Source organism: Ranitomeya imitator, chromosome 1 (genome assembly GCF_032444005.1).
Source record: "Ranitomeya imitator isolate aRanImi1 chromosome 1, aRanImi1.pri, whole genome shotgun sequence".
Lineage (NCBI taxonomy): Eukaryota > Metazoa > Chordata > Amphibia > Anura > Dendrobatidae > Ranitomeya > Ranitomeya imitator.
The window spans coordinates 329,323,504-329,348,767 of NC_091282.1; the positions used below are offsets into that span (position 1 = coordinate 329,323,504).

Consider the following 25,264-nt stretch of genomic DNA (forward strand, 5'->3'; position numbering starts at 1 on the left):
GGACAGCAGTGCAGACTACTACTGCTATCCTCCAACTATGGATTCATTTTTTGAAAGACCCAATCAATGCTAACTATATACATGACATGTCTTGCAATATTTGAAAAATATGTCATAGGCGATTTTTTCTAAATGTGTGAACTTTTTTTCCTTCCTAGGTTATTATTCTAAATATGTATTTTTGTAGTTGGCACAGACTAGCACAGATAGCCATAGCTTGCATACTTCTCAGGTATGCTGGGTCCAAGAAAAAAAGACACTAGACAGTTTTCGTGTAACAGTCAGCAGTATTTGGGAGTATACCCTTAAGACAATTCAGTAATTTAATATTGAAAGAACAATTTAACAAACTGTCAATAGGTGGAATGCAATGGCTTTATTTCTATACAACATATCAGAGAGCACTTGTTTCCGTCCAACTTGGTTAGGTCTCTATTCCCATGCTTCCTTCAAAGAGCAAGTTCCCTTCTGTCTCTAATCCCTTGGGACCATTTACATCAGATGTTACCTTGAACATGTGCATCTTAGTATTGTTGGTCCACACCTTAATAAAGACACAAGGAAGACCCAATGCTGCAATTAGCTGCGGCCTAGCTCTAGACCAGGGTTGACAACTTTACTTTGTATGTTTTCTGGACAGCTTATCAAAGCAACAAAACAGTCACAGAAAGACAATTTTTTTATGGACACATTAGAAAACCATTATAAATGATTATAAGTGATACATTGCATTCATTGTAAACAATAAAATTCTGATAACTACAATCAAAATAATCTGTATAGGTTCTTTCATCTTCAAAAAATCAGACAACTTACATTTTTCTTACAGATATTGAAAAAAGTGCCCTATTTTTACAGACTGTACCTAGAATTTCTGGACGGTTGGCAACCTTGCTCTAGACCGATGCACATAATCAATTTGGGAGTAAAATATTGTCCATCTCTCTCTCTGGAGGTAATTTTAGGTCCTTCTATAGCTATTACTATAGTTTTATCATCTCTATCTTACAACAAAGTTCAAAACCCTCCTATTTTTGTCCCAGCAACAAGTGCAATCGCCAACTAGTGTTGGTGCTCAACACATCTTTTATTTGCCCCTGTCACTCCAGTGAATGAAATACGAGAATGTGGCATCCTCATACCTTTACATTCTTCCCGTGGGTCACAAGACTTTCACCATGTTCTAGCTCTACAATACAGACCACAACTCCCCCAAAACACATGGCACCTATTGGCATTCGGGAGCTAGAAATATCTAATACTGAAATAGCTACCTATCACAATTATCACCACTGTACAGTATGTTATAAGCATATAAGCAAATAAGTAATTTCTCATGAGCATAGATACTAATTGTGGTGCAGTGACTAATGTTACAGCCAGGGGGCACTGTATCTGCACTTCAAGATGCACTTGGAGACATAATTGTGTTGAAAAAACGACTGGTCATGTGATTGGTGGACGGTATGTGTCGCAGAGGGAGTCTGCTTGGTAAGTCTGATGTAATGTGGTTATTCTGGGACCTGTAGTCCCTCAACAGTTGGTGTAGTGTTGTATAATAGGCAAGGGTGACTTACTAGGCTAGTTGTGAGATGGGCGGGACAAACTAGCCACACATCCACACTCCCATCCAGGGGTGTGGTTTCAGGGTTTATAATGTGACCAGGGTGTGGGTCACATGGTCTGAAGGTCCTGAAGTATGTGTTGGATTTCCCAGAGGAGGAATCCTGAATAGCACATGGTGGGACTTTGCTACTGGTGGCCTGGGTATTGGACGGTCCCAGCTGGGGATGGACGTCCTGAATAGTACCCGGACTGGCCACCTGTGTGATCCTGTGTAACCTGGGTGTTGGGAGGTCCTGGGAGTAGGACCGGATCCCTGAATAGCACGAGGTGAGGACCGGGATCTGCAGAGCCAGTGACAGCTACTGTGTGGGGAAGCTACAGTCCTTCGGTGGGTCTGGACTGACTAATGTGTGCTGGCCAGGCAAGTTGGTGATCCCTGTGAGGCAGCTTACCCGGAGGAGTGGACTGACAAGGAGTCAGCAGGTGGAGCAGGAGCTCCCGTCAGGTACTATACAGACTGTTGGTGCTTGTGATGTTCTATGAATTGTGTAACACAATGGACTCTATGTCATGTGGTTTATGATGTGTAATAAACCAAATAAGACTGATATGTGCGAGATATCGTGCCTAAAGTGTTTATCCTGCTGCCAAGCGAGTGTTCCCCAACACACTCAGGTAGCGTAATCTTACATAATATATATATATATTTTATATACACAGTATATATGTATAATATATATTTAGAGTCATTGTCCTGGGACAAGAAGTCTGCTGTTAAGTGGAAGCATTTTCTTTTACAGTCATTGTCCTGGGACGGGCTGTTTACTTGTAAGGGCATATTCAATCCTCATAGACAAAATGTATGTACAGTTCAGCAACCAACATGAACATTATCAGTCTCTAACTATGGAGGTGAACTGGTTAACACATGTCAATTATAACTGTAAGGAAAACACAGCAAATGCACATAGTTCTCATGTGCAGTGAACCGTAAAAGGTTTGGGACAAGACCTATACAGTGAAAACATTACTTACCTCGAACCTTTTAATCTGAGCCCTCTGAAACTCAAGCTTGTTTTCCATATCACAGATCACTGCTTCTTGCCGACTTACTATTGACCGCTCCACCATAGATTGCTCCAAATATTCAATGCGGCTCTGGGCCACCTGCAGCTGTATAAACCCCCAAATACATTAATAAGTTAATAAGTAAGAACAAAGTTGATGATAATGTTACTAAATTATCCACACAGCTATTAGGTTCCTCCTACAATATGACATTGTGTAATAATTTTTTAGAAGTTTCCTTTTAGAACCAGAAAAACTAACATTCAGTTTAAACAGTATACAAATAAACAATTCAACATCCGACTATCAACCACGTAACTTGAAAACCCACCTGAAAGCCTACAGTCTGCACTGACCCTGCTGCCTCCTCACCAATAACGAAGCCTCTGTTTCACTAACACTGGAGCTCCTACAACCCTCAACCTATTGTCTCCTTCCCCACCATCCTGTAGAATGTAAGACCGCAAGGGCAGGGTACTCACCCCTCTGTATCAGTCTGTAATTGTTAGTTTGCTTACTGTAAGTGATATCTGTAATTGGTGAAAAAAAATTCCAAAGTTTGTTAAAAAAAATAATAAAAACTTGCGCCATTTTCCGAACCCCACAGCGTCTACATTTTTCTTGATCTCGGGTTAAGTGGAGGCTTAATTTTTGCATGCCGCGCTACCGTTTTTATTGATATTATTTTGGTGCAGATGCAAGCTTTTGATCGCTCGTTATTGCATTTTAATGCAATGTTATGGTGACAAAAAAAACGAAATTCTGGTGTTCTGACTTTTTTTCTTGTTACACCATTTAGCAATTGGGTTAATTCATTGTTTATATTGATAGGCGATTCTGAACACGGTGATACCGAATATGAGCATGTTTGATTTTTTTTTTAATCTTTTTATTTTGAATGGGGCAAAAGGGGGGTGATTTGAAGTTTTCTATATTTTTTAATATTTTTAACCCCTTTACCCCCAAGGGTGATTTGCACATGAATGACCGGGCCAATTTTTACATTTCTGACCACTGTCAATTTATGAGGTTATAACTCTGGAACGCGTCAACGGATCCCGGTGATTCTGACATTGTTTTCTCGTGACTAGTGTTGAGCATTCCGATACTGCAAGTATCGGGTATCGGCCGATATTTGCTGTATCGGAATTCCGATACCGAGTTCCGATATTTTTGTGATATCGGAAATCGGAATTGGAAGTTCCTATAAGTTCCCAGTCATCTTCGGTGTGTGCGGTGGCGGTGCGTATGGTTTCCAGGGTATGGAGGTATTCAGGCCCTGGGATCCATATTCATTTAAAAAATAAAGAATAAAAATAAAAAATATGGATAAAACTCACCCCTCCGACGAACCCTTGCTGTCACCGCTGCAAGCGCCAGCCTCCATTCCTGAGAATGCAGAGAGTGAAGGACCTTCGATGATGTCACGGTCAAGTGAGAGGTCAGGTGACCGGTCACCTGACTGCGACGTCATCGAAGGTCCTTCACTCTCTGCATTCTCAGGAACGGAGGCAGACGCTTGCAGCGGTGACAGCCAGGGTCAGTCAGAGGGGTGAGTATATCCATATTTTTTATTTTTATTCTTTATTTTTTACATGAATATGGATCCCAGGGCCTGAAGGAGAGTTTCCTCTCCTTCAGACCCTGGGAACCATCCAGGATACATTCCTATATTTGTGTCCCATTGACTTGCATTGGTATCGGGTATCGGTATTGGCGATATCCGATACCATCCGATACCGATACTTTCAAATATCGGAAGGTATCGCTCAACACTACTCATGACATATTGTACTTCATGATAGTGGTAACATTTCTTTGATATTACCTGCGTTTATTTGTGAAACAAAAGGAAATTGAGCGAAAATTTTGAAAATGTTGCAATTTTCCAACTTTGAATTTTTATGCAATTAAATCACAGAGATATGTCACACAAAATACTTAATAAGTAAGATTTCCCACATGTCTACTTTACATCAGCACAATTTTGGAACCAAATTTTTTTTTTTGTTAGGGAGTTATAAGGGTTAAAAGTTGACCAGCAATTTCTCATTCTCAACACCATTTTTTTTTTTAGGGACCACATTTCATTTGAAGTCATTTCGAGCGGTCTATATGATAGAAAATAACCAAGTGTGACACTATTCTAAAAACTGCACCCCTCAAGGTGCTCAAAACCACATTCAAAAAGTTTATTAACCCTTCAGGTGTTTCACAGGAATTTTTGGAATGTTTAATTAAAAATGAACATTTAACTTTTTTTTCACAAAAAATTTACTTCAGCTCCAATTTGTTTTATTTTACCAAGGGTAACAGGAGAAAATGGACCCAAAAAGTTGTTGCACAATTTATCCTGAGTATGCCAATACCCCATATGTGGGGGTAAACCACTGTTTGGGCACATGGCAGAGCTCAGAAAGGATGGAGCGCCATTTGACTTTTCAATGCAAAATTGACTGGAATTGAGATGGGACGCAATCTTGCGTTTAGAGGGCCACTGATGTGCCTAAACCCCCACAAGTGACACTATTTTGGAAAGTAGACCCCCTAAGGAACTCATCTAGATGTGTTGTGAGAGCTTTGAACCCACAAGTGTTTCACAACAGTTTATAACAAAGAGCCATGAAAATAAAAAATATTTTTTTTCCACAAAAATTATATTTTAGAACCCAGTTTTGTATTTTTCCAAGGGTAACAGGAGAAATTGGACCCCAAAAGTTGTTGTCCAATTTGTCCTGAGTATGCTGATACCCCATGTGTTGGGGTGAACCACCGTTTGGGTGCATGGCAGAGCTCGGAAGGGAAGGAGCGTCATTTGGAATGCAGACTTAGATGGATTGGTCTGCAGGCGTCACATTGCGTTTGCAGAGCCCCTAATGTACCTAAACAGTAGAAACCCCCCCACAAGTGACCCCATATTGGAAACTAGCCCCCTAAGGAACTTATATAGATGTGTTGTGAGAACTTTGAACCTCCAAGTGTTTCACTACAGTTTATAACGCAGAGCCGTGAAAATAAAAAATCTTTTTTTTCCACAAAAATTATTTTTAGCCCCCAGTTTTGTATTTTCCCAAGGGTAACAGGAGAAATTAGACCCCAAAAGTTGTTGCCCAATGTGTCCTGAGTACGCTGATATCCCATATGTTGGGGTAAACCCTTGTTTGGGCGCACGGGAGAGCTCGGAAGGGAAGGAGCACTGTTTTACTTTTTCAACGCAGAATTGGCTGGAATTGAGATGGGACACCATGCCGCGTTTGGAGAACCCCTGATGTGCATAAACAGTGTAAACCCCCCAATTATAACTGAAACCCTAATCAATACACATCCCTAACCCTAATTCCAACGGTAACCCTAACCACACCCCTAACCTTGACACACCCCTAACCCTAATCCCAACTCTATTCCCAACCGTAAATGTAATCTAAACCCTAACCCTATCTTTAGCCCCAACCCTAACCATAAATTTAGCCCCAACCCTAACTGTAGCCTTAACCCTGGCCCCAACCCTAGCCCTATCCCTAACCCTAACCCTAACCCTAGCCCTAACCCTAACCCTAGCCCTAACCCTAACGGGAAAATGGAAATAAATACATTTTTTTAATTTTTTAATTTTTCCCTAACTAAGGGGGTGATGAAGGGGGGTTTGGTTTCCTTTTATAGTGGGTTCTTTAACGGATTTTTATGATTGACAGCCGTCACACACTGAAAGACGCTTTTTATTGCAAAAAATATTTTTTGTGTTACCACATTTTGAGAGCTATAATTTTTCCATATTTTGGTCCACAGAGTCATGTGAGGTTTTGTTTTTTGCGGGATGAGTTGACGTTTTTATTGGTAACATTTTCGGGCATATGACATTTTTTGATCGCTTTTTATTCTGATTTTTGTGAGGCAGAATGACCAAAAACCAGCTATTCATGAAATTCTTTTGGGGGAGGCGTTTATACCGTTCCGTGTTTGGTAAAGTAGATAAAGCAGTTTTATTCTTTGGGTCAGTACGATTACAGCAATACCTCAGTTATATTATTTTTTTATGTTTCGGCGCTTTTATATGATAAAAACTATTTTATAGAAAAAATAATTATTTTTGCATCGCTTTATTCTGAGGACTATAACTTTTTTATTTTTTTGCTGATGATGCTTTGTCATGGCTCGTTTTTTGTGGGACAAGATGATGTTTTCAGCGGTACCATGGTTATTTATATCCGTCTTTTTGATCGCGTGTTATTCCACTTTTTGTTTGGCAGTATGATAATAAAGCGTTGTTTTTTGCCTGTTTTTTTTTTTTACGGTGTTCACTGAAGGGGTTAACTAGTGGTACAGTTTTATAGGTCGGGTCGTTACGGACATGTCGATACTAAATATGTGTACTTATATTGTTTTTTTTATTTAGATAAAGAAATGTATTTATAGGAACAATATATACATATATTTTTTTAAGGAATTTTTTTTTTTTTTTTTACACATGTGAATATTTTTTTTTTACACTGTAACATTTCCCCAAGGGGCGGGGCATCATGTTATAGTGTAAGATCGCTGATCTGATACTTTGCTGTGCACTGTGTCAGATCAGCGATCTGACGTGCACAGCAGGGAGGCTTCCCGGCACCTGATCTGAGCAGGCGCTGTGAAGCCACCTCCCTGCAGGACCCGGATGCCACAGCCATTTTGGATCCGGGCCTGCTGCAGGGAGGAAGGAGGTAGGAGACCCTTGGAGCAACGCGATCACATCGCGTTGCTCCGGGGGTCTCAGGGAAGCATGCAGGGAGCCCCCTCCCTGCACGATATTTCCCTATACAGCCGGAACACTGCGATCATGTTTGATCGCAGTGTGCCAGGGGTTAATGTGCCAGAGGTGGTCCATGACCGCTCCTGGCACATAGTGATGGATGTCAGCTGTGATCGTCAGCTGACACCTGGCCACGATCGGCCGCGCTCCCCCGGTGAGCGCCGCCGATTGCATATGACGTACTATCCCGTCGGTGGTCATATGGGCCCACCCCACCTCGACGGGATAGTACATCAGATGTCAGAAAGGGGTGAAAAACATTTTCTCTTACTTTTGGCATGCTTTAATAGTCTCCATGGGAGATTAGAAGCTGCCATAACCTGATTGGCTGTGCTACATACAGGCGATGATCAGATCACCTGTATGTAGCAGAATTGCTCACTTGCTATGTGCGTCAACCACCAGGCGGTGCTCATAGCAATCCGGCAGTGACAACCATAGAGGTCTGCTTGAGACCTCTGGTTGTCATGCCAACCCATCGGTACCAGCGGTCATGTGATACGGGAGCCGATGGGTGGGATTTCCAGCGTGCTTGCCAGAAGCCCGTCTTAAATGCCGCTGTCAGAGTTTGACAGTGGCATTTAACTAGTTAACAGCCGCAGCTGTTAGAGGCACATGTCAGCTGTTCTGAACCTGAATAGATGTGGGCTCAGCACCAGAGCCCACATCAAAAGGAGGGAACCCTACTTTGGCGTACTATTATGCCCGATGTCGGAATGGGGTTAATATAGATAGTATCACACATAGCCCTTATACACAGTATGAGCCACCACATAGCCTCCTATATGCAGTATGAGCTACCACATAAGACCTGGGCCTAACACGGTCGATTAACTCCTCTTTGCAGTATGTGTACTAAAACATTACTCCAGATTTATATCACAGAAGACATGCACCTATGTGATACTTATCTCCCATCCACTATATGTCCAGCAACCACCATACAGAGGTTGATCCTTCTGATACTTACCCTTTAAAAGCAACAATCAAACTGAATGAGGCTATACTGAAGTTTTTAAGCAGTGAAAATCAGATGAGTCCGGGCAAGGCAAGCACTAAAAATTTTTCATGAGGGTCTCACTTGTGGGACCTTATTGATCTTCAGAATGTGCATATCTAGTTTGTCTTTCAAGGTTGAAATTTACATATAGATTTAGCAAGTTTGAAATTCCACAGCATTCTCATAAAGCCACACAGAATTGTTCTGCAGCATGAAAATAAAGTATTTTAAATCTCCATTTGTTTGGGTTGTACTACAATTTATTGTCAGGGAAATAGTTGTAGAAGGTGTAGATTCTAAAGTCATGCTTGTGCCCTGGTGCCATACAGGCAGAGGTGCTTCTGCTATGAGGACAAAGGGAAGACACGAGAGGTGGATGGTAGCAATTGCTTTCGTTGTTCGGACCAGCCATAGTGTATGAATCGGGTGGTCATGTAAAGCTGCCTGAACCAGTTAACAGCCTAACTATGTAACAGTACAGACACAGAGGGCTATTAAATGTATAAAACATGAGAACATGATGCGAGGAACCTGATTATGGTTTACGTTTTTTTCTGAAGACTGTGTAGGGGGGTCTTAGTGTCAGGGGGCTGCCTGGGGAACAGGATGCAAGGAGGGAGTGCAAAAGGGCAGCATGGGAGGGATATTGTGGTGGACAGTGAGGAAAAGTCCCATGCGGTAAGGTGAAGAAGTAACCAAAAAAGCCAAAACTGCTTTTTTTCACCTTAAAAAAAATCCCTAAAAAATGCAGTAAAAAGCCATCAAAGTATCATATGGGCCTCAAATTGATATCAGTAGGAATGTCAGCTCAACACAAAAAACAAGCCCTCACGCAGCTACATTGATGGAACAAAACAATGTAACAAATCTTAAAAAATGGCATCACAAATCAAACATTTTTCATTCTTACTAATCAAGAAAATCTATGAAAGTGTGGTATAGTTGTAATCTCTCTGATCTGGGGAATCATGTTTACATATCATTTTTACCATACAATAAATATCTTAAAGACAAGCCAAAAAAACAACGACCAAACTGGGTTTATTCACTGTAGGTTATATTGTACAGGGTGGGCCATTTATATTGATATACCTGGGTGGGCCATTTATAAATATGGATCCAAAATGGCTGACTTCAAAATGGTCACCATGGTCACTACCCATCTTGAAGTTTTCCCTCTTCCCTTTACTAATGTTCCTTAAACATAAAGTTGATATCACCAACCATTCCCATTTTATTTAGGTGTATCCATATACATGGCCTACCCAGGTGTATCCATATAAATGGCCCACCTTGTACTGTGTGTGGGGGGGCGCCATTTCAATTTTTACCTCAGGCAGCAGTAAAACTAGAGTCAGCCCTACCTATAATCATAGACTCATAACCATGTACACTTACAGTATATATTTTTCAATCGTGTCAATATAACTCATTTTTAAATGTATAAGGCCCACAGACCCAACTGCCCTATAAAAAAAATCCACCAGTATCATAGAAGGCACAAGTAAGATGGAACATACATGGACACTGACCCTATTATGTATGAGGGAACAAGGAGTTCATATTATACATCTGCTTGTTGCAAAATAAAATAGTTTTTACTTTCCATCTCTTACAAGAAAACCACAATGAAGTAAAGCCTCAATGAGACCACATTTTAGCCTGAACAATAAAGAAACCCAGACATTTTGGCACGTGCCAGGATGCAGCACAATACCAAATGAAAGAAGATCTGTAGACAACTATAAAAACAAGGGAATTAATCCTCAACAACAAAGTGAATATAAAATAGGGGAACGATAAATTAAATTTCCTTTTAACAACCGACCTGTTATTCTAGTGACCGGTGATTAAAATTACAGGTTACATTGATTTCATGGAAATAACTCCCACAAGCAGCGGTAATCACTTGAGTGGCAGTAAGGGAACAAAAACTCTGCAATTACAATTACCATTCCCTTATTGGTAGGTAAGCTTCCTATTGATGTTCTTTTATCAACTAAAAGACACAGTGTGACTATAAATTCCTAATGTACGTGTTTGTTACGTGTTTATTCTAATTTTAGTACCTTTTTCTTTCTAAATACGGTAAGTACATTTTCTTATGTTACAGTATTTAAAGACAAAGAAATCACGCTGACTTGATGTTAGCATTAGTATCAAAGCTAGAGAAAAGAAAATAAACAAAAAAATCATAGTTTCGTTAAAATGACTTGTACAGCATCTAGCACTGTAAAAAATGTATTTCAACAAAGCAAACAATTGTTAATCTGCTTGTCATATCCTTGGGGATTTACCAATCCCATAGGAAGTGCACACTAGGCCTCAGATATATAAACAGAATACATAGGGCTCATGAATTCAAGAACGTACTGTCCAATCTCCCATTTTTTCCAGTAGAATAGATAACAGTAACATACAGAATCAGAAATCAAAGGACAGATACTAGAGGCTGCAATAAGGCATATCGTCTAAACAGAAAAAAAACACGTACTGTAGTTGCTAAAAGACCCTCTATTCAATATAAATGGATGTTACAAATCAGTTATGGTTGGTTTATACAGGATAGAAGAGTAGTATGTTTTTTCTGTTGATCTGCAGAGGTAAATCTATTACAGATTTGAAGCAGAAACATCTGCTGCATGTTGAGTTACACTTTCTTATTCATGTACAGTAAATAACCAATGTGGATGACCTTTCCATTTAACTTTAGTAACAATGGCCACCAAAATAAAACTAAAAATTCACATATCTTTTAAATCACTATTCCTCAAATCACTATGCGGTGTAATAATCGTGTACACATACAGTATATTTTTTCAATTGTGTCAATATAACTCATTTTTAAATCTGGCCGACCAAACTCTATTAATCTTCCAGTTACCCTTGAAACCATCCTGAAGTTCCAGTTCTTCTGATTTATTATACACAGGGCTATCTCTCTCAATTGGCTCCCTGAGTCCTGTCTAAAATGAAGCTACTCCTGTGAGGGATGATGCTGGAAAGAAGTGGAGTGTCCTTCATTACAGTGCAGAGAGATCATACCAGGAATCGGCAGAGTGTCTGTGTGCTGGTAACTAAAAGGAGTGATGTATTGTAGGATTAGGAAGTGTATAGAGGGGCTTAGAGGAGTGAATGAAATACTGCAGGATGCTGCTGTGCATAGATGGGCCGAAAGAAGAGATATATTGTAAGATGGGCTGTGTACAAGGGACTGAAAGGATATTCTGTAAATGGGGCTTTGTATAGATAGGTTGAAAGCAGAGTTATATTGCCGGATGGGGCTGTAAATAGAGGGGACTAAAATATGTGATATACTACTGGTCTCTAATCTGAGCTGCTGTTAACCTGCGATTTCTGAGGCTGGTGACTCAGATAAACTTATCCTCAGGAGCAGAGGTGACTCTTGGTCTTCCTTTCCTGGGGCAGTCCTCATGTGAGCCAGTTTCTTTGTAGCGCTTGATGGTTTTTGCAACTGCACTTGGTGACACTTTCAAAGTTTTCCCAATTTTTCAGACTGACTGACCTTCATTTCTTAAAGTAATGATGGCCACTCGTTTTTTTTACTTAGCTGCTTTTTTCTTGCCATAATACAAATTCTAACTGTCTATTCAGTAGGACTATCAGCTGTGTATCCACCAGACTTCTGCTCAACAGAAATGATGGTCCCAACCCCATTTATAAGGCAAGAAATCCCACTTATTAAACCTGACAGGGCACACCTGTGAAGTGAAAACCATTCCCAGTGACTACCTCTTGAAGCTCATCAAGAGAATGCCAAGAGTGTGCAAAGCAGTCATCAAATCAAAAGGTGGCTACTTTGAAGAACCTAGAATATAAGACATAATTTCAGCTTTTTCACACTTTTTTGTTAAGTATATAATTCCACATGTGTTAATTCATAGTTTTGATGCCTTCAGTGTGAATGTACAATTTTCATGGTCATGAAAATACAGAAAAATCTTTAAATGTGAAGGTGTGTAAAAAAAAGTATTTAGTCAGTCAGCAATAGTGCAAGTTCCACCACTTAAAAAGACGAGAGGCGTCTGTAATTTACATCATAGGTAGACCTCAACTATGGGAGACAAACTGAGAAAAAAAAATCCAGAAAATCACTGTCTGTTTTTTTATCATTTTTTTTTGCATATTATGGTGGAAAATAAGTATTTGGTCAGAAACAAACAATCAAGATTTCTGGCTCTCAGAGACCTGTAACTTCTTCTTTAAGAGTCTCCTCTTTCCTCCACTCATTACCTGTAGTAATGGCACCTGTTTAAACTTGTTATCAGTATAAAAAGACACCCATGCACACCCTCAAACAGTCTGACTCCAAACTCCACTATGGTGAAGACCAAAGAGCTCTCAAAGGACACCAGAAACAAAATTGTAGCCCTGCACCAGGCTGGGAAGACTGAATCTGCAATAGCCAAACAGTTTGGAGTGAAGAAATCAACAGTGGGAGCAATAATTAGAAAATGGAAGACATACAAGACCACTGATAATCTCCCTCCATCTGGGGCTCCACGCAAAATCCCACCCCGTGGGGTCAGAATGATCACAAGAACGGTGAGCAAAAATCCCAGAACCACACGGGGGGACCTAATGAATGAACTGCAGAGAGCTGGGACCAATGTAAGAAGGCCTACCATAAGTAACACACTACGCCACCATGGACTCAGATCCTGCAGTGCCAGACGTGTCCCATTGCTTAAGCCAGTACATGTCCGGGCCCATCTGAAGTTTGCTAGAGAGCATTTGGATGATCCAGAGGAGTTTTGGGAGAATGTGCTATGGTCTGATGAAACCAAACAGGAACTGTTTGGTAGAAACACAACTTGTCATGTTTGGAGGAAAAAGAATACTGAGTTGCATCCATCAAACACCATACCTACTGTAAAGCATGGTGGTGGAAACATCATGCTTTGGGGCTGTTTCTCTGCAAAGGGGCCAGGACGACTGATCCGGGTACATGAAAGAATGAATGGGGCCATGTATCGTGAGATTTTGAGAGCAAACCTCCTTCCATCAGCAAGGGCATTGAAGATGAAACGTGGCTGGGTCTTTCAACATGACAATGATCCAAAGCACACCGCCAGGGAAACGAAGGAGTGGCTTCGTAAGAAGCATTTCAAGGTCCTGGAGTGGCCTAGCCAGTCTCCAGATCTCAACCCTATAGAAAACCTTTGGAGGGAGTTGAAAGTCCGTGTTGCCAAGCGAAAAGCCAAAAACATCACTGCTCTAGAGGAGATCTGCATGGAGGAATGGGCCAACATACCAACAACAGTGTGTGGCAACCTTGTGAAGACTTACAGAAAACGTTTGACCTCTGTCATTACCAACAAAGGATATATTACAAAGTATTGAGATGAAATTTTGTTTCTGACCAAATACTTATTTTCCACCATAATATGCAAATAAAATGTTAAAAAAACAGACAATGTGATTTTCTGGATTTTTTTTCTCAGTTTGTCTCCCATAGTTGAGGTCTACCTATGATGTAAATTACAGACGCCTCTCATCTTTTTAAGTGGTGGAACTTGCACTATTGCTGACTGACTAAATACTTTTTTGCCCCACTGTATATATATATCTGTAGTTTTTTTGCCATAAAAAGAGGGGGCCCAGACACATTTCTTGCACAGGGGTCCCAAGCTGTCACTGCCCGCCCCTTCTTACAGGTAATATACATTGGATAGTGGATTATGCTAAGTGCCTCGCTTTATCTTCCATTCAAATTAATTTCAGCTGTGGAGCTCTTAATAGGGGTGTGGAAAACACACATATGTTTTAAACACATAGCATGCATCACCTTCATTTATGTATTTTTTTAATGGAAAACACATATTAAATTCTGTAGTGGAGGAGTAAAATATAGACTCATCCGTATGGGATCCATATTTGAACAGTACTGTATAACATCAGTATAATGTATCATCATTATTTTAATTATATTGCATCTATTACTCAGCATTAGGGTTGAGCGACTTTTACTTTTTTAGGGTCGAGTCGGGTTTCGCGAAACCCGACTATCTCAAATGTCGAGTCGAGTGAAATCGGCCAATTATAGCGAAAAGTCGGGGATCGACCGAAACACGAAACCCAATGCAAAGTCAATGGGATTTTTTTTCTCTCTCTCTCTCTCTCTCTCCTCTCTCTCTCTCCCTTTTCGCTCAACCCTACTCAGCATGGCTGTTTTATGGAAAAAACAATCTGTAATAGTGGTGCAATTCTGATGCCATACTTCAGTTATATGTATCCATAGTGGATTTATAGACATTTCCTAATAAACTCTTAAGATATAGGCTTTACAGGGATTTATTCCGATGAATGAGTAAACCCCTTAGCTTAGATTAAAATGTATATCTCATGTTTATACAGAGGAGTCCTACAATTTCTTGACGCCTAATAACAAATCAGGGTGCTGTCTTTCTAAGATACTTCTTTGTTAACTTAAGAACCAGTAAATATCATCTTTACAAATGCCCAAAAATGTAGCTAAAAATATTGTAGGTACTGTACATGCAAGTACAGTGGAATTATCCTTTTTTATTTTACCTTTTTAAAACAAGAAATGCATTTTGAACACAATTTGCAATAGTATTAATCATCCAATTGTTCTGTCTTCATGGTGAATACTTTTACTGTCATTTACCAAGTGCATAGATCAGTATATCATATTAAGTTTGGATCTCCCAACTATTTAGATGAAAGTGACCAGCATCCCCCTGAAGATGTCTTTACGACTGCATTATATTGTTGCACTTTCTATATCTGATGATACACTATACTAATATGTTCGTGTAAGTTGGTGATTTATGCAACTGTTAAATGTCTGAGTCATGCCGCCTAATGCAAATGTGTGAGGAACATTAAAGTAATATTGCAGACGCAGGGTAAAGAAAAAGTTTTGGTTAGCCAGCCAAGCAGAACGAAGGAATTTTTGGAAGTAAGAAGAGAGTAACTTCCTGGTCAAAGTGAGTTGGCAGTTAAAGGGGTTGTCAGGTCCAAATTGATGAGTGTGACTGCAGACTTAGGAATCCCCCCAACAATGCATTATATTACAACACATATCTCTTCACAGAGGGGTGGGCAGCAACTCCACTTCCTTATACTTGCCCACACGCACACAGCCAACCCCTTTAATAGTGAATTGAAGCATTCACAGGGAGTGCGGCAGACTAGGCTGCATACTGGGTGTGTGTGCAAGTGTAAGGAAGGGGAGGTGCTTCCCACACTTCCTTGAAGAGATATGTACTGCAATATAATACATTGCTTGGGGGATTCCTAAGGAACAGTGGACTTTCAAGGATATAGTGATGAGTCGTACCAATGTAACTCAAGCAATGGAGTCCTCATTAGTCAGTTGAGAACTGGGAGCAGTAGTGGAAGACAAAGTCTACCATAACTGTTGGCTAGGTTGTCATGAGATGCAAGAGTAAGAAGTGCAAGAGAAGTGTCATGTAATGTACCTGAGAAACACCCGTGCCAGCTTAATGTAATTCGCGCTCTAACATCTGGTCCTTGTCTGCTAGATATAGCGGTACCTTGCAGCCTGCAGAGGTGTATCGCCCAGGTAACCACAGTAGCACACACACTGTCAGAACCCTCATTCTCATGTAGAGTGCCGGGGCATGGAAAATGAGTACCTTGCCCATGGCTACCACCCTGCGCCAAACTACACTAGAAAGACATTTTCTGAGATAGCAAGTCCTATAACTTTATTGGATAAAGTAGAAGATTTGATCCTAATGCGGCCAGGACATCCTGGATCCTGGGCAGCAGAAAAAATGGAAGGAGAGTTCAGCTACAGTGGGTATGGCTAAGGAAGTATATCTGTGGATTTTGGGTAAACCTGAGACAGCAACGGCAAAGTTGGACTAAAGAGACAATGTGTAGGCCAGACCTGGTAGTCTTAGTGTAGAAGTAGTGGACTTGCTAGGACGGGGGAGCGGGTACTGCTGAAAATGGGCCATGAAGAACAATTAGTTGAAATTAAGTGTTCAAGTCCAGGTGACCTATGCGGAATTGCTGAAATATTGTTGCTAACAAGTGAAGTGCCTCCACATATGAGCTTTATGCTTGTGCCTCTGTGAAAATCATGTGTATTGATTTCATCAGATCAAACAGTAAATTCCACTTTATTTTGTTAAAAATCGACTAAACCCTTCTTTGCTAATGCGTTACATCTGTAGTTCCTTTGTTATCAGACGATATGGGACATGAGTGGGAACATCACATCTGAACAGAATAACATCACTTGCACCTATAGGAATCCATTTCACTGGTCATAGTTAAGGGTCACAACAGGACACTTGAACCTGGGTGACCCTTAAATGCATGCAATCTCCTTGTATATAGCAGTTGAATAGAGAAGAGTACACGAGCTGGGTCTGTACAGCACTCTCACTGTGACTGCAGCGTGATCTTCCCTATTCACCCATTTACAGGAGAGATCACAATGCAATTGCCTTTGTCTCCAGAGCCACAGACTGCCTTGTCTGCTTTCCCGACAAGTGCTATGAAACCCTTGTTCCTGCACAGCACTCTTACTGTGACAGCTGTATTCAAATAGACTGCACACAGTGTGGAGACGGATTACGAATATGCCGTATGTACAGTATAGTATAATGTAGCATCTATTGTTCGCACAAAGGCAGCATAATAAGAAAATTAAGTTAAAAATGAAAAAAAAAATAGTTTAAAATAATGTTTTAATTCTTTTAAACATCTGAGTTTTTCACTAAAAGTTATTGTAACCAATGTTTAGACTCAACCTTAATATTAAGAAGAACCCTCATCTTCTTTAGTATACAGCTCTGGCAAAAATTAAGAGACCACATCAAAACCCTGTCATGGGCAGCCCAATCTCCAGACCTGAACCCCATTGAAAACCTCTGGAATGTAATCAAGAGGATGATAGATAGTCACAAGCCATCAAACAATGAAGAACTGCTTAAATGTTTGTACCAGAAGCAGTGTGAAAGACTGGTGGAAAGCATGCCAAGACGCAGGAAAGCTGTGATTAAAAATCATGGTTATTCCACAAAATATTGATTTCTGAACTCTTCCGGAGTTAAAACCTTAGTATTGGTGTTTCTAAATTATTATGAACTTGTTTTCTTTGTATTATTTGAGGTCTGAAAGCACTGGCTATTTTTTTTCTTTAATTTTGACCATTTTTCCTTTTCAGATAAATAAAAACCAAAATTTACTGCTTGGAAATTCGGAGACATGTTGTCAGAAGTTTATAGAATAAAAGAACAATTTACATTTTACTCAAAAATATACCTATAAAGAGAAAAATCAGACAAACTGAACATTTTGCAGTGGTCTCTTAATTGTTGCCAGATCTGTTTACAAACCGTTACATGCCACTGACTGTTAGCAGGAATACATGAAGCATAATATACGTGTATATAAATGTAGTATGAAACCAATTTGTAAACTCTAATAAAAAAAAATCTCACCTTCTCCTGAAGGTTTTGCTTTGCTTTCTGAGTATCTTCTAGCTTTGTCTGGAGCTCCCGAATATGTGTAATATCAGTTGCAGACTAATTGAAAAAAAATGAAAAATATAGATTTACCATGTACAACAGAAATATCTAGAAATGTTTCCAGTCCAAGAACACAAATCTGCAGTCGCTATATGTGATGCACACACTGTCATGATTTCCTCTGTATTCCCACCTACCAGTGGGTGGCCACATGACCATATGTATGTAATTTGCATATTTGGGGTCACATGTAAACAAGTATAAGGCAGTATTAAGCAGTTGTTCTTAGAAGGGGACATCCCATTAATAAAATAAATATAAATAAATAAAATTATAAATACATATAAATATAACACAATATCAATATTTATATTTTTGTATCATTATTAAAAGTCTAAAAGTAACTTTTTCATTTTATTTCACTGTGAAATGGGAGGTGCCAGCTTCACCCATGTATTTAAACATTTTAGGATAATAATTAAGGGGATTTTCTACTACACCGATATTGATGACTTGTCATTGGGATAGGTAATCAATATCAGATCAGTGATTGACCAACACAGGGACCCCCAACAATCAGTTGCTAGCTGCTATAGCAGCAGCCAGATGTAAAAAATGTGACAGAGTGGAACATCACCGCTTCATCACATTATAATGGATGCTCTTTGGATGCTGTAAGGTGAAATGAACTGTGCTTTTCTGCACCAAAGAGCAGCCAACTGTCTAAACAGGATGTTAATGGGTGATTGGTGGTTGTCTAATGCCACAAGTAAGCAAGCCCTTACTTATACAACTATGGAAATGTCACACAAGATGTACCAACAATAATGTAAGCTAAAGGAAACTTGTCAGCTGATACGTGCTACCTGATCCAGCAGGTACCAGACCCTGATTTAAACCAGGGATGTTTGAACCTAAAATACTGAGACATTTCAGAAAAAAACATACTTTAAACGCCACTGGTAACCAAGCCGCCCTTAGTTGGAGTGGTGAGTACCTGACAGTTTCTCCCTGCCCACTTCTCTTGTCATCTGTAGTCATGTTATACCATATAGAGGGCCAATTCTGGCAGGAGGCAAAATGAGCATCTAGCCCCAGGCAGCAGTTTGACGTGTTTCCACTCAGGAGTGGAACATAGGCAGTTGTTAAACTGACAGTTGACTTGGACAACCATTAGAATGTCGGTTTGGAGAGTGGGTAGAAGTGTGAGAGGCACAGTATAGAGAGGGAGCAGCATGAAGTGGATGTAGGGAGAGGTGGCAGCATGGGAGGCAGCAGAGGCAGATCTAGGGGGGCCGGCAGGGCATCTACCCCAGGTGCAGCCAGCAGGGGGACACTGTCGGGTCTCCTGAGGCGGTGATCCAAAGTGTCTCCCCCGGCACCTGTATTTTGTCACTTCCAGAATAGGACCGTTCTGGGATTGCCGTTTGAGATTTTGTCCACGACCACAGATTGTACCCTTGATAAAGACCGTTTACGGTCGAAACGTTGGGGAAAAGTTTCTTATGTTGTACCTCGTTTCATGGCTGTGAACTCCCAGAATAAAAATTCATCACTGTTAATCGAAGAAAACATTTTCTCACTTCTTCTTTTTTTGTGTGTGCTGGAGGTTGTTCTATTATATATACTTCCAGAATAGGAGTCAGCCATTCTATGAGCTGGTTGTCAAGCTGACACCCAGCTCACAGAACGTGCAGCGCTCTGGCTCCCAGTGAACAATTGTACTCATGTCTTTTATACCACTGGGTCAGAGCGATGTCAGCAGTGTGATCAGGTCATGTGATCATGCTGCTGATGTCACTCTCCAGAGATGCAGAGGCACGCATTGGTAGGTTATAAGTGCTCAAGAGCTGAAGACACTGAAGATTCAGTGTAACATGAGGGTATTAAGTGTGTGGGGGAGATTTAGAGTGGGGGGAGATTTAAGCTAGGGGTGTTTAGTGTATGAGGGAGGTTGAGGGTTGGGGGATTTAGTGTGTGGGGGGAGATTGAGTGCATGTGGGGAGTTTTGGGGAAGGTGGAAGATTTAGTGTGGAGGAGGAGTGGGAGATATAGTGCAACGGTGGGAAGATTTGAGGACACAATTTAGGCAGATATTTTTATTCAGGAATGTTATAATAACACTGTTATTTTTACGGGTATAGTGTGGGGATGTGCTGCACAAGACTGGAGAAGATGCAAGTCTGCAGAGATGAACTGTGGATGAGAAAAGTCATCATGGGATCTAGACAAGATGAAGAAAAGAAGGAGAATGACTCCAGAGACGTCATCTACAAGTTTCCTGGATGTAAATATGTTTTTTGTGATACTGACTTGTTCTCATATCTTTATTTATGTTAGGAACTTTAAAGGGTTGTAATGAGTCTGCAGTCATTCTTTGTGACTATAGACTTCTGAATTCTCACAGTGCGCACTGCATGCTGTCAGGATTCTTTGGTGTAGGTGATTTGCAAACAGACAAGAGAGATTCACCGCATACTCTTTTTTTCAGCGTTGCAAGGCTTCTATTCATTTGTGAAAGCAAATACAAAAAGAATGTTGCTGTGAAATGTGCAACGAAGTTAGACGTTTCGACCCCGCCAGGGTTTTTATCACAATGTCGTTGGTTGTTGTGACAAGGGTCATATTATTTCTCAAGAAGGGAAGGTTTCAAAAAGTATAGGCAATAAAATGCTGTGCTGTCATGGCTTCATGTGGCACTCCTGCACCTATGTGACTGTTGGCAGGTGATTTGCTGACATGCAGTCATGTATTGACTAGATATGTGTGGCATCACTCAATGAAAATGAGTTGAGCAAGGCCGAACACATCTTGTCAGAATGTGGCCAGAAGTATACAAATCGCATACTTGTGCTTACATGACCATTCACTCTTGTCACCGGCAAGGGAGAATCCTAAAATTGAACAGTGCACGCGCTGTGAGAATTCAGGAGCCTTCAGTCATATAGAGCGACTACAGGCTTTCATCTCAAACCTGGAAGAACCCTTTAACTATAAAATGAAGCCCTGTTGTAACACAGCGTAATATTCTCACTGTCAGGATTCAACTCTGCTTGCAGGTTCCAGCAGTCATCACATGACCACTTCACTCATATGCAATTTTCAGTCTTACAGTCACATGACAACGAGCTTCTCTTCCTGCTTCTATCAGTTTTTAACTGAATTTTGAGAGAATTAAGGAGAGTAACTAGTGGGCATGTGACTGTGTGCAAAACACAAATGTGCTTGGGGGATTGGGCAAACTGAATTCTTTCCCTAGATACACCTCTGGAGAGCAGTGTGGAGAGGTGGTAGAGTGAGGGACATCATTTTTAAATATGCAGTTTTTATTTTATTTTTATAGCAATTTTTTCAAACATGTCTTTAAAAAGATTTCTCATGATTGAGGTCTATGGTAGAAAGGTGCAATAAAATGCCACTGAACGCAGCATACCCAGGTAATGGTGCGTTTTAATCACTAACAGAGGTGAACACGGTTGTTGGCAGAGAAGCGGTTGGAGGATGTTAAAAACAATAAATAGTCCAATAACTTATGCTTAACTCTTTAAAAAAACAAAGAAAATGATTTTAAAGAAATAATCAGGAAAAGAGATACTAGTATTTTTAGTTTGTCATTAAAGCTGGTCATGTAATTGTAGATCATGGACAACAGAGATAAGAAAGGCACTGACATGCACGTCAGATAGATTTGGAATATTTGTTTCACCTTACACAGCACTGTGACGAAGAGGCGCCTTCTTGTCAACCTAATGTCACAGTGCTCATTTCTGATCCATATGAGGTGAGTAATGCACATCCAGAAACATGTCCTTGAATAAATTGCACTTTCTATTTCTTTTCAAACAAAATGAGATTTAGTATGAGTTTTCCCTTCATTGACTAGACACTGTGGAAGCCTTTGTTACCGGTTTTCTGTTCCTACCTGTGCAATGAGCGCTTTGTGTTTCTTCATAAGCTCGTTCAGGTCTTCCTGATCCTCATCGATCCTTTTCAGAAACTCTGCTTTTTCATGCTGCAGCTGGAACAATTGTTCATCGGCCTTAAAATGGGAAAATACAATGCTAAGTAAGAAAGTTATGCTTTTCCGGAAGAGTACATTCACGTATTAAAGAATGGACACGGGATGCTGGGAAATGGCCATTATGTGTCCACAATCCTTATCCTTTTAACTCTGCTCAAGCCAAAAGTCACCTGCAAAGCCAAACATCATGTTTCGCACTGTTGGAGTTTATAATTAGTAATTGTTGCACAAGGATCTTAGGAGATGATAGTTATGTTTTATTTCTGCATGAAACATGCTATTTCGAAATCAGTATCAAACATGATGTATTAATGAAGACTTGTCAGCTGTCCTGACATGCTTGCATTAAAAAGACATCCTCATCTTCACTCTTCAGTGACGCACCAGAAAACTGGTGTTAAGCGCTTTGAAAAGTTATAACATTTTTTTGCCCTCTCAGTGGGAAAAATAAGGTAATCTTATAGTTACGATACCGTTTAATGGCTAACAAAAGAAAAAGAAATGATGCTACAAAGCAAGCTTTCGAGACTTAGAAGCACAAATATATGCACATATTTTTTGTACTTGTTTGTTTTCTTCAGAAACTTTGTTATACCGTGCCTGACGAAGGAACCTAAGAAGTCTCGAAAACTTGCTTTGTAGCATCATTTATTTTATTTTTGTTAGCCATTAAAGTGTATCATAACAACTAGATTATCTTGCTTTTCCCACTGAGAGCATTTTTTTTTAATCTGGCTAACACGGTGTTAGGGCTAGCGGAACGCACCAAATACTAAGACAGATAGAGTATGGTGCGTTCGCAGCCCGGGGTCCACCGTGCAGAGATGGAACCTGCTGCCAAGTAATGACGGACTATATGGCGGTACTCATAAGTATACACACGTGGGTTAAACTTCACCCAGCGTGAAGGAAGCGATCCTGTTGCGTCACAGGATCGCGGTACCGCACATAGAGCGCGAGCAAGTAGTCAGCGAACTCAACCCCAACTAGGATTGAAGTCCGATTAGACCCTTGCTGGCACAACACCGCAACTGGGTGTGTAAGGAAGCTAAATAACAATATTAGGGCACAAGAGTGCATGCGGTGCCACACTGACGAACGCCACTAACCACCCAGGCTTGGGTAAGGAAAGCACAGAGGAAGTGCACGGCGCCGTACTGGCGGTCACAGCAACTGGACGCTGTAATGTGTGATTCGTGCTGTTGGATAAGTCGGGCGCTAGATAGCAACCATACACCTTCCGCGAACAGACATTCAATAGGGAAGGGGTATCCAAGGACGACTTGCACTCACAACAAACACACGTAAGCAAATGTACACTAGCGCATGGCCGTGCGGTCATGCGCAGTTTATATAGTTGCAGCACAGGAAGTGGCCACAGAAACTTTGCCCTTCCAAGACCTGCCAAGAGGACCAATGGAATGTGCTGCAGGGCCTGAGCACATGACCCTCGATCTCCAACGGGAGATCTTGCCCTGGGCATGCTCAGTGTGTGCAGACAAGGACTTAGTCCCAGAGAAGTCTGCTGGCTGCTGACCAGCACTGGCTTTAATGGCAGAAGCTGAAGAAGCAGCAGTAACTCTCTGTACAGAGTGAGACTGAGCAAGACGCTGGGACCGACGTCCCTGCTGAGCAGACTCCACTGCGGCTGGATAAGAATGGGAGACCGCAGCGGAGGTGGCTCGAGATTCCCCCTGTGCAGAAGCGGGAACTCGAGACCTAACATTACCCCCCCTCCTAGGGCCCCCCCCTCCTTGGGCCTCGCTACGCTCGAAGGCAGCAATGAGCTTTGGGGCCCGAATGTTTTCAGCAGGCTCCCATGACCTGTCCTCTGGGCCATAACCCTTCCAATCCACCAGATAGAACTTTTTGCCGCGTACCACCTTGCAGCCCAAAATAGAGTTCACCTCGTAATGGTCCGTAGACGAACCCGATGTCCCGGCAGATGACTCGGAAAACCGGGACATGTATACGGGTTTCAAGAGGGACACATGAAAGGTGTCGGTGATACCCAAGCGTGGAGGAAGAGCCAAACGGTAGACCACAGGATTAACCTGTTCGAGAACCTTGAAGGGACCCAAGTAGCGAGGAGCAAACTTAGTGGACTCAACTCGCAGCCTGATGTTACGGGCGGAGAGCCACACCAAGTCGCCAGGAGCAAAGGTCGGAGCGGGGAGCTGATGAACATCGGCGGAGGACCTCATTCTCTCCTTGGAGGCCCGAATGGCATCCTGCGTGCGGTCCCAAATGTCCCGTGCCTCCACAGCCCAGTCTGCCACCCTGGAGTCAGCAGAAGACACAGGCATGGGCACAGGAACACGCGGATGCTGGCCGTAATTTAGGAGGAATGGAGTCTGACCTGTGGAGTCGGCTACGGCATTGTTAAGTGCAAACTCTGCCCACGGTAGCAAGGATGCGCAGTCATCCTGCCTGGTAGAAACAAAATGTCGTAAATATGTGACCAAGGTCTGGTTGGACCTCTCTACCAACCTATTCGTCTCGGGATGATATGCCGAAGAGATATTCAACTCAATACTGAGTAGACGACAAAGCTCTCTCCAGAATCGAGACGCAAACTGGGGACCCCGGTCACTAACAATTTTGTCTGGCATACCGTGTAGGCGAAAGATATGCTTGACGAACAAGACAGCCAACGCCCGTGCAGAAGGTAGCCATGGAAGAGGCACCAAGTGCACCATTTTGGAAAAATGGTCGGTGATCACCCAGATAATGGTGCAGTTACGAGACTTGGGTAAGCCCACCACAAAGTCCATCCTGACCATCTCCCAGGGCCTGTCCGCCACCGGCAGAGGATAAAGCAAACCAGCTGGCCGTTGCCGAGGAGTCTTGTTCTTGGCGCAAGAGACGCACGCCCGAACATACTCTGCGACATCACGAGCCATATGCGGCCACCAGTATGTCCTCGCCAGTAACTCAGATGTCCTTTTGGTACCAAAATGTCCACCCACCCTGGACGAGTGTGCCCAAGAGAGAACCTCCGGTCGCAAACTGGATGGTACAAAAGTCTTGCCCGGAGGCACAGACTCTAGCGAAACCGGGGCCACAGTTCTCAAGCTCTCGGTGGGAACAATAAGCCGAGGCTCCTCCTCCTCCTCCGCAGATGACACAACGGAGCGAGAGAGAGCGTCGGCCCGAATGTTCTTCTCCCCAGAAAGAAAATGGAGGGTGAAATGAAACCGGGAGAAGAATAAGGACCATCTGGCCAGGCGAGAATTCAACCGCTGGGCTGTCTGCAGGTACACCAAATTTTTATGGTCTGTGAAGACTTGGAAGGGAAAACGTGCTCCCTCCAAGAGATGTCTCCA

General features: G+C 41.6%; 1 protein-coding gene across 1 annotated transcript in view; it reads right to left on the bottom strand.

Annotated features, from left to right (window-relative positions):
• MYO18B (myosin XVIIIB) overlaps nucleotides 1–25,264 on the bottom strand; it is a 1,113,366-nt gene that overhangs the window by 261,274 nt on the left and 826,828 nt on the right. Inside the window, exons 36-38 of the mRNA XM_069750613.1 lie at nucleotides 21,840–21,956; nucleotides 17,891–17,974; nucleotides 2,602–2,739 (exon numbers count right to left, since the gene is read on the bottom strand). Coding sequence (XP_069606714.1) covers nucleotides 2,602–2,739; nucleotides 17,891–17,974; nucleotides 21,840–21,956 — 339 coding nt within the window. The remainder of the gene's footprint in view (nucleotides 1–2,601; nucleotides 2,740–17,890; nucleotides 17,975–21,839; nucleotides 21,957–25,264) is intronic.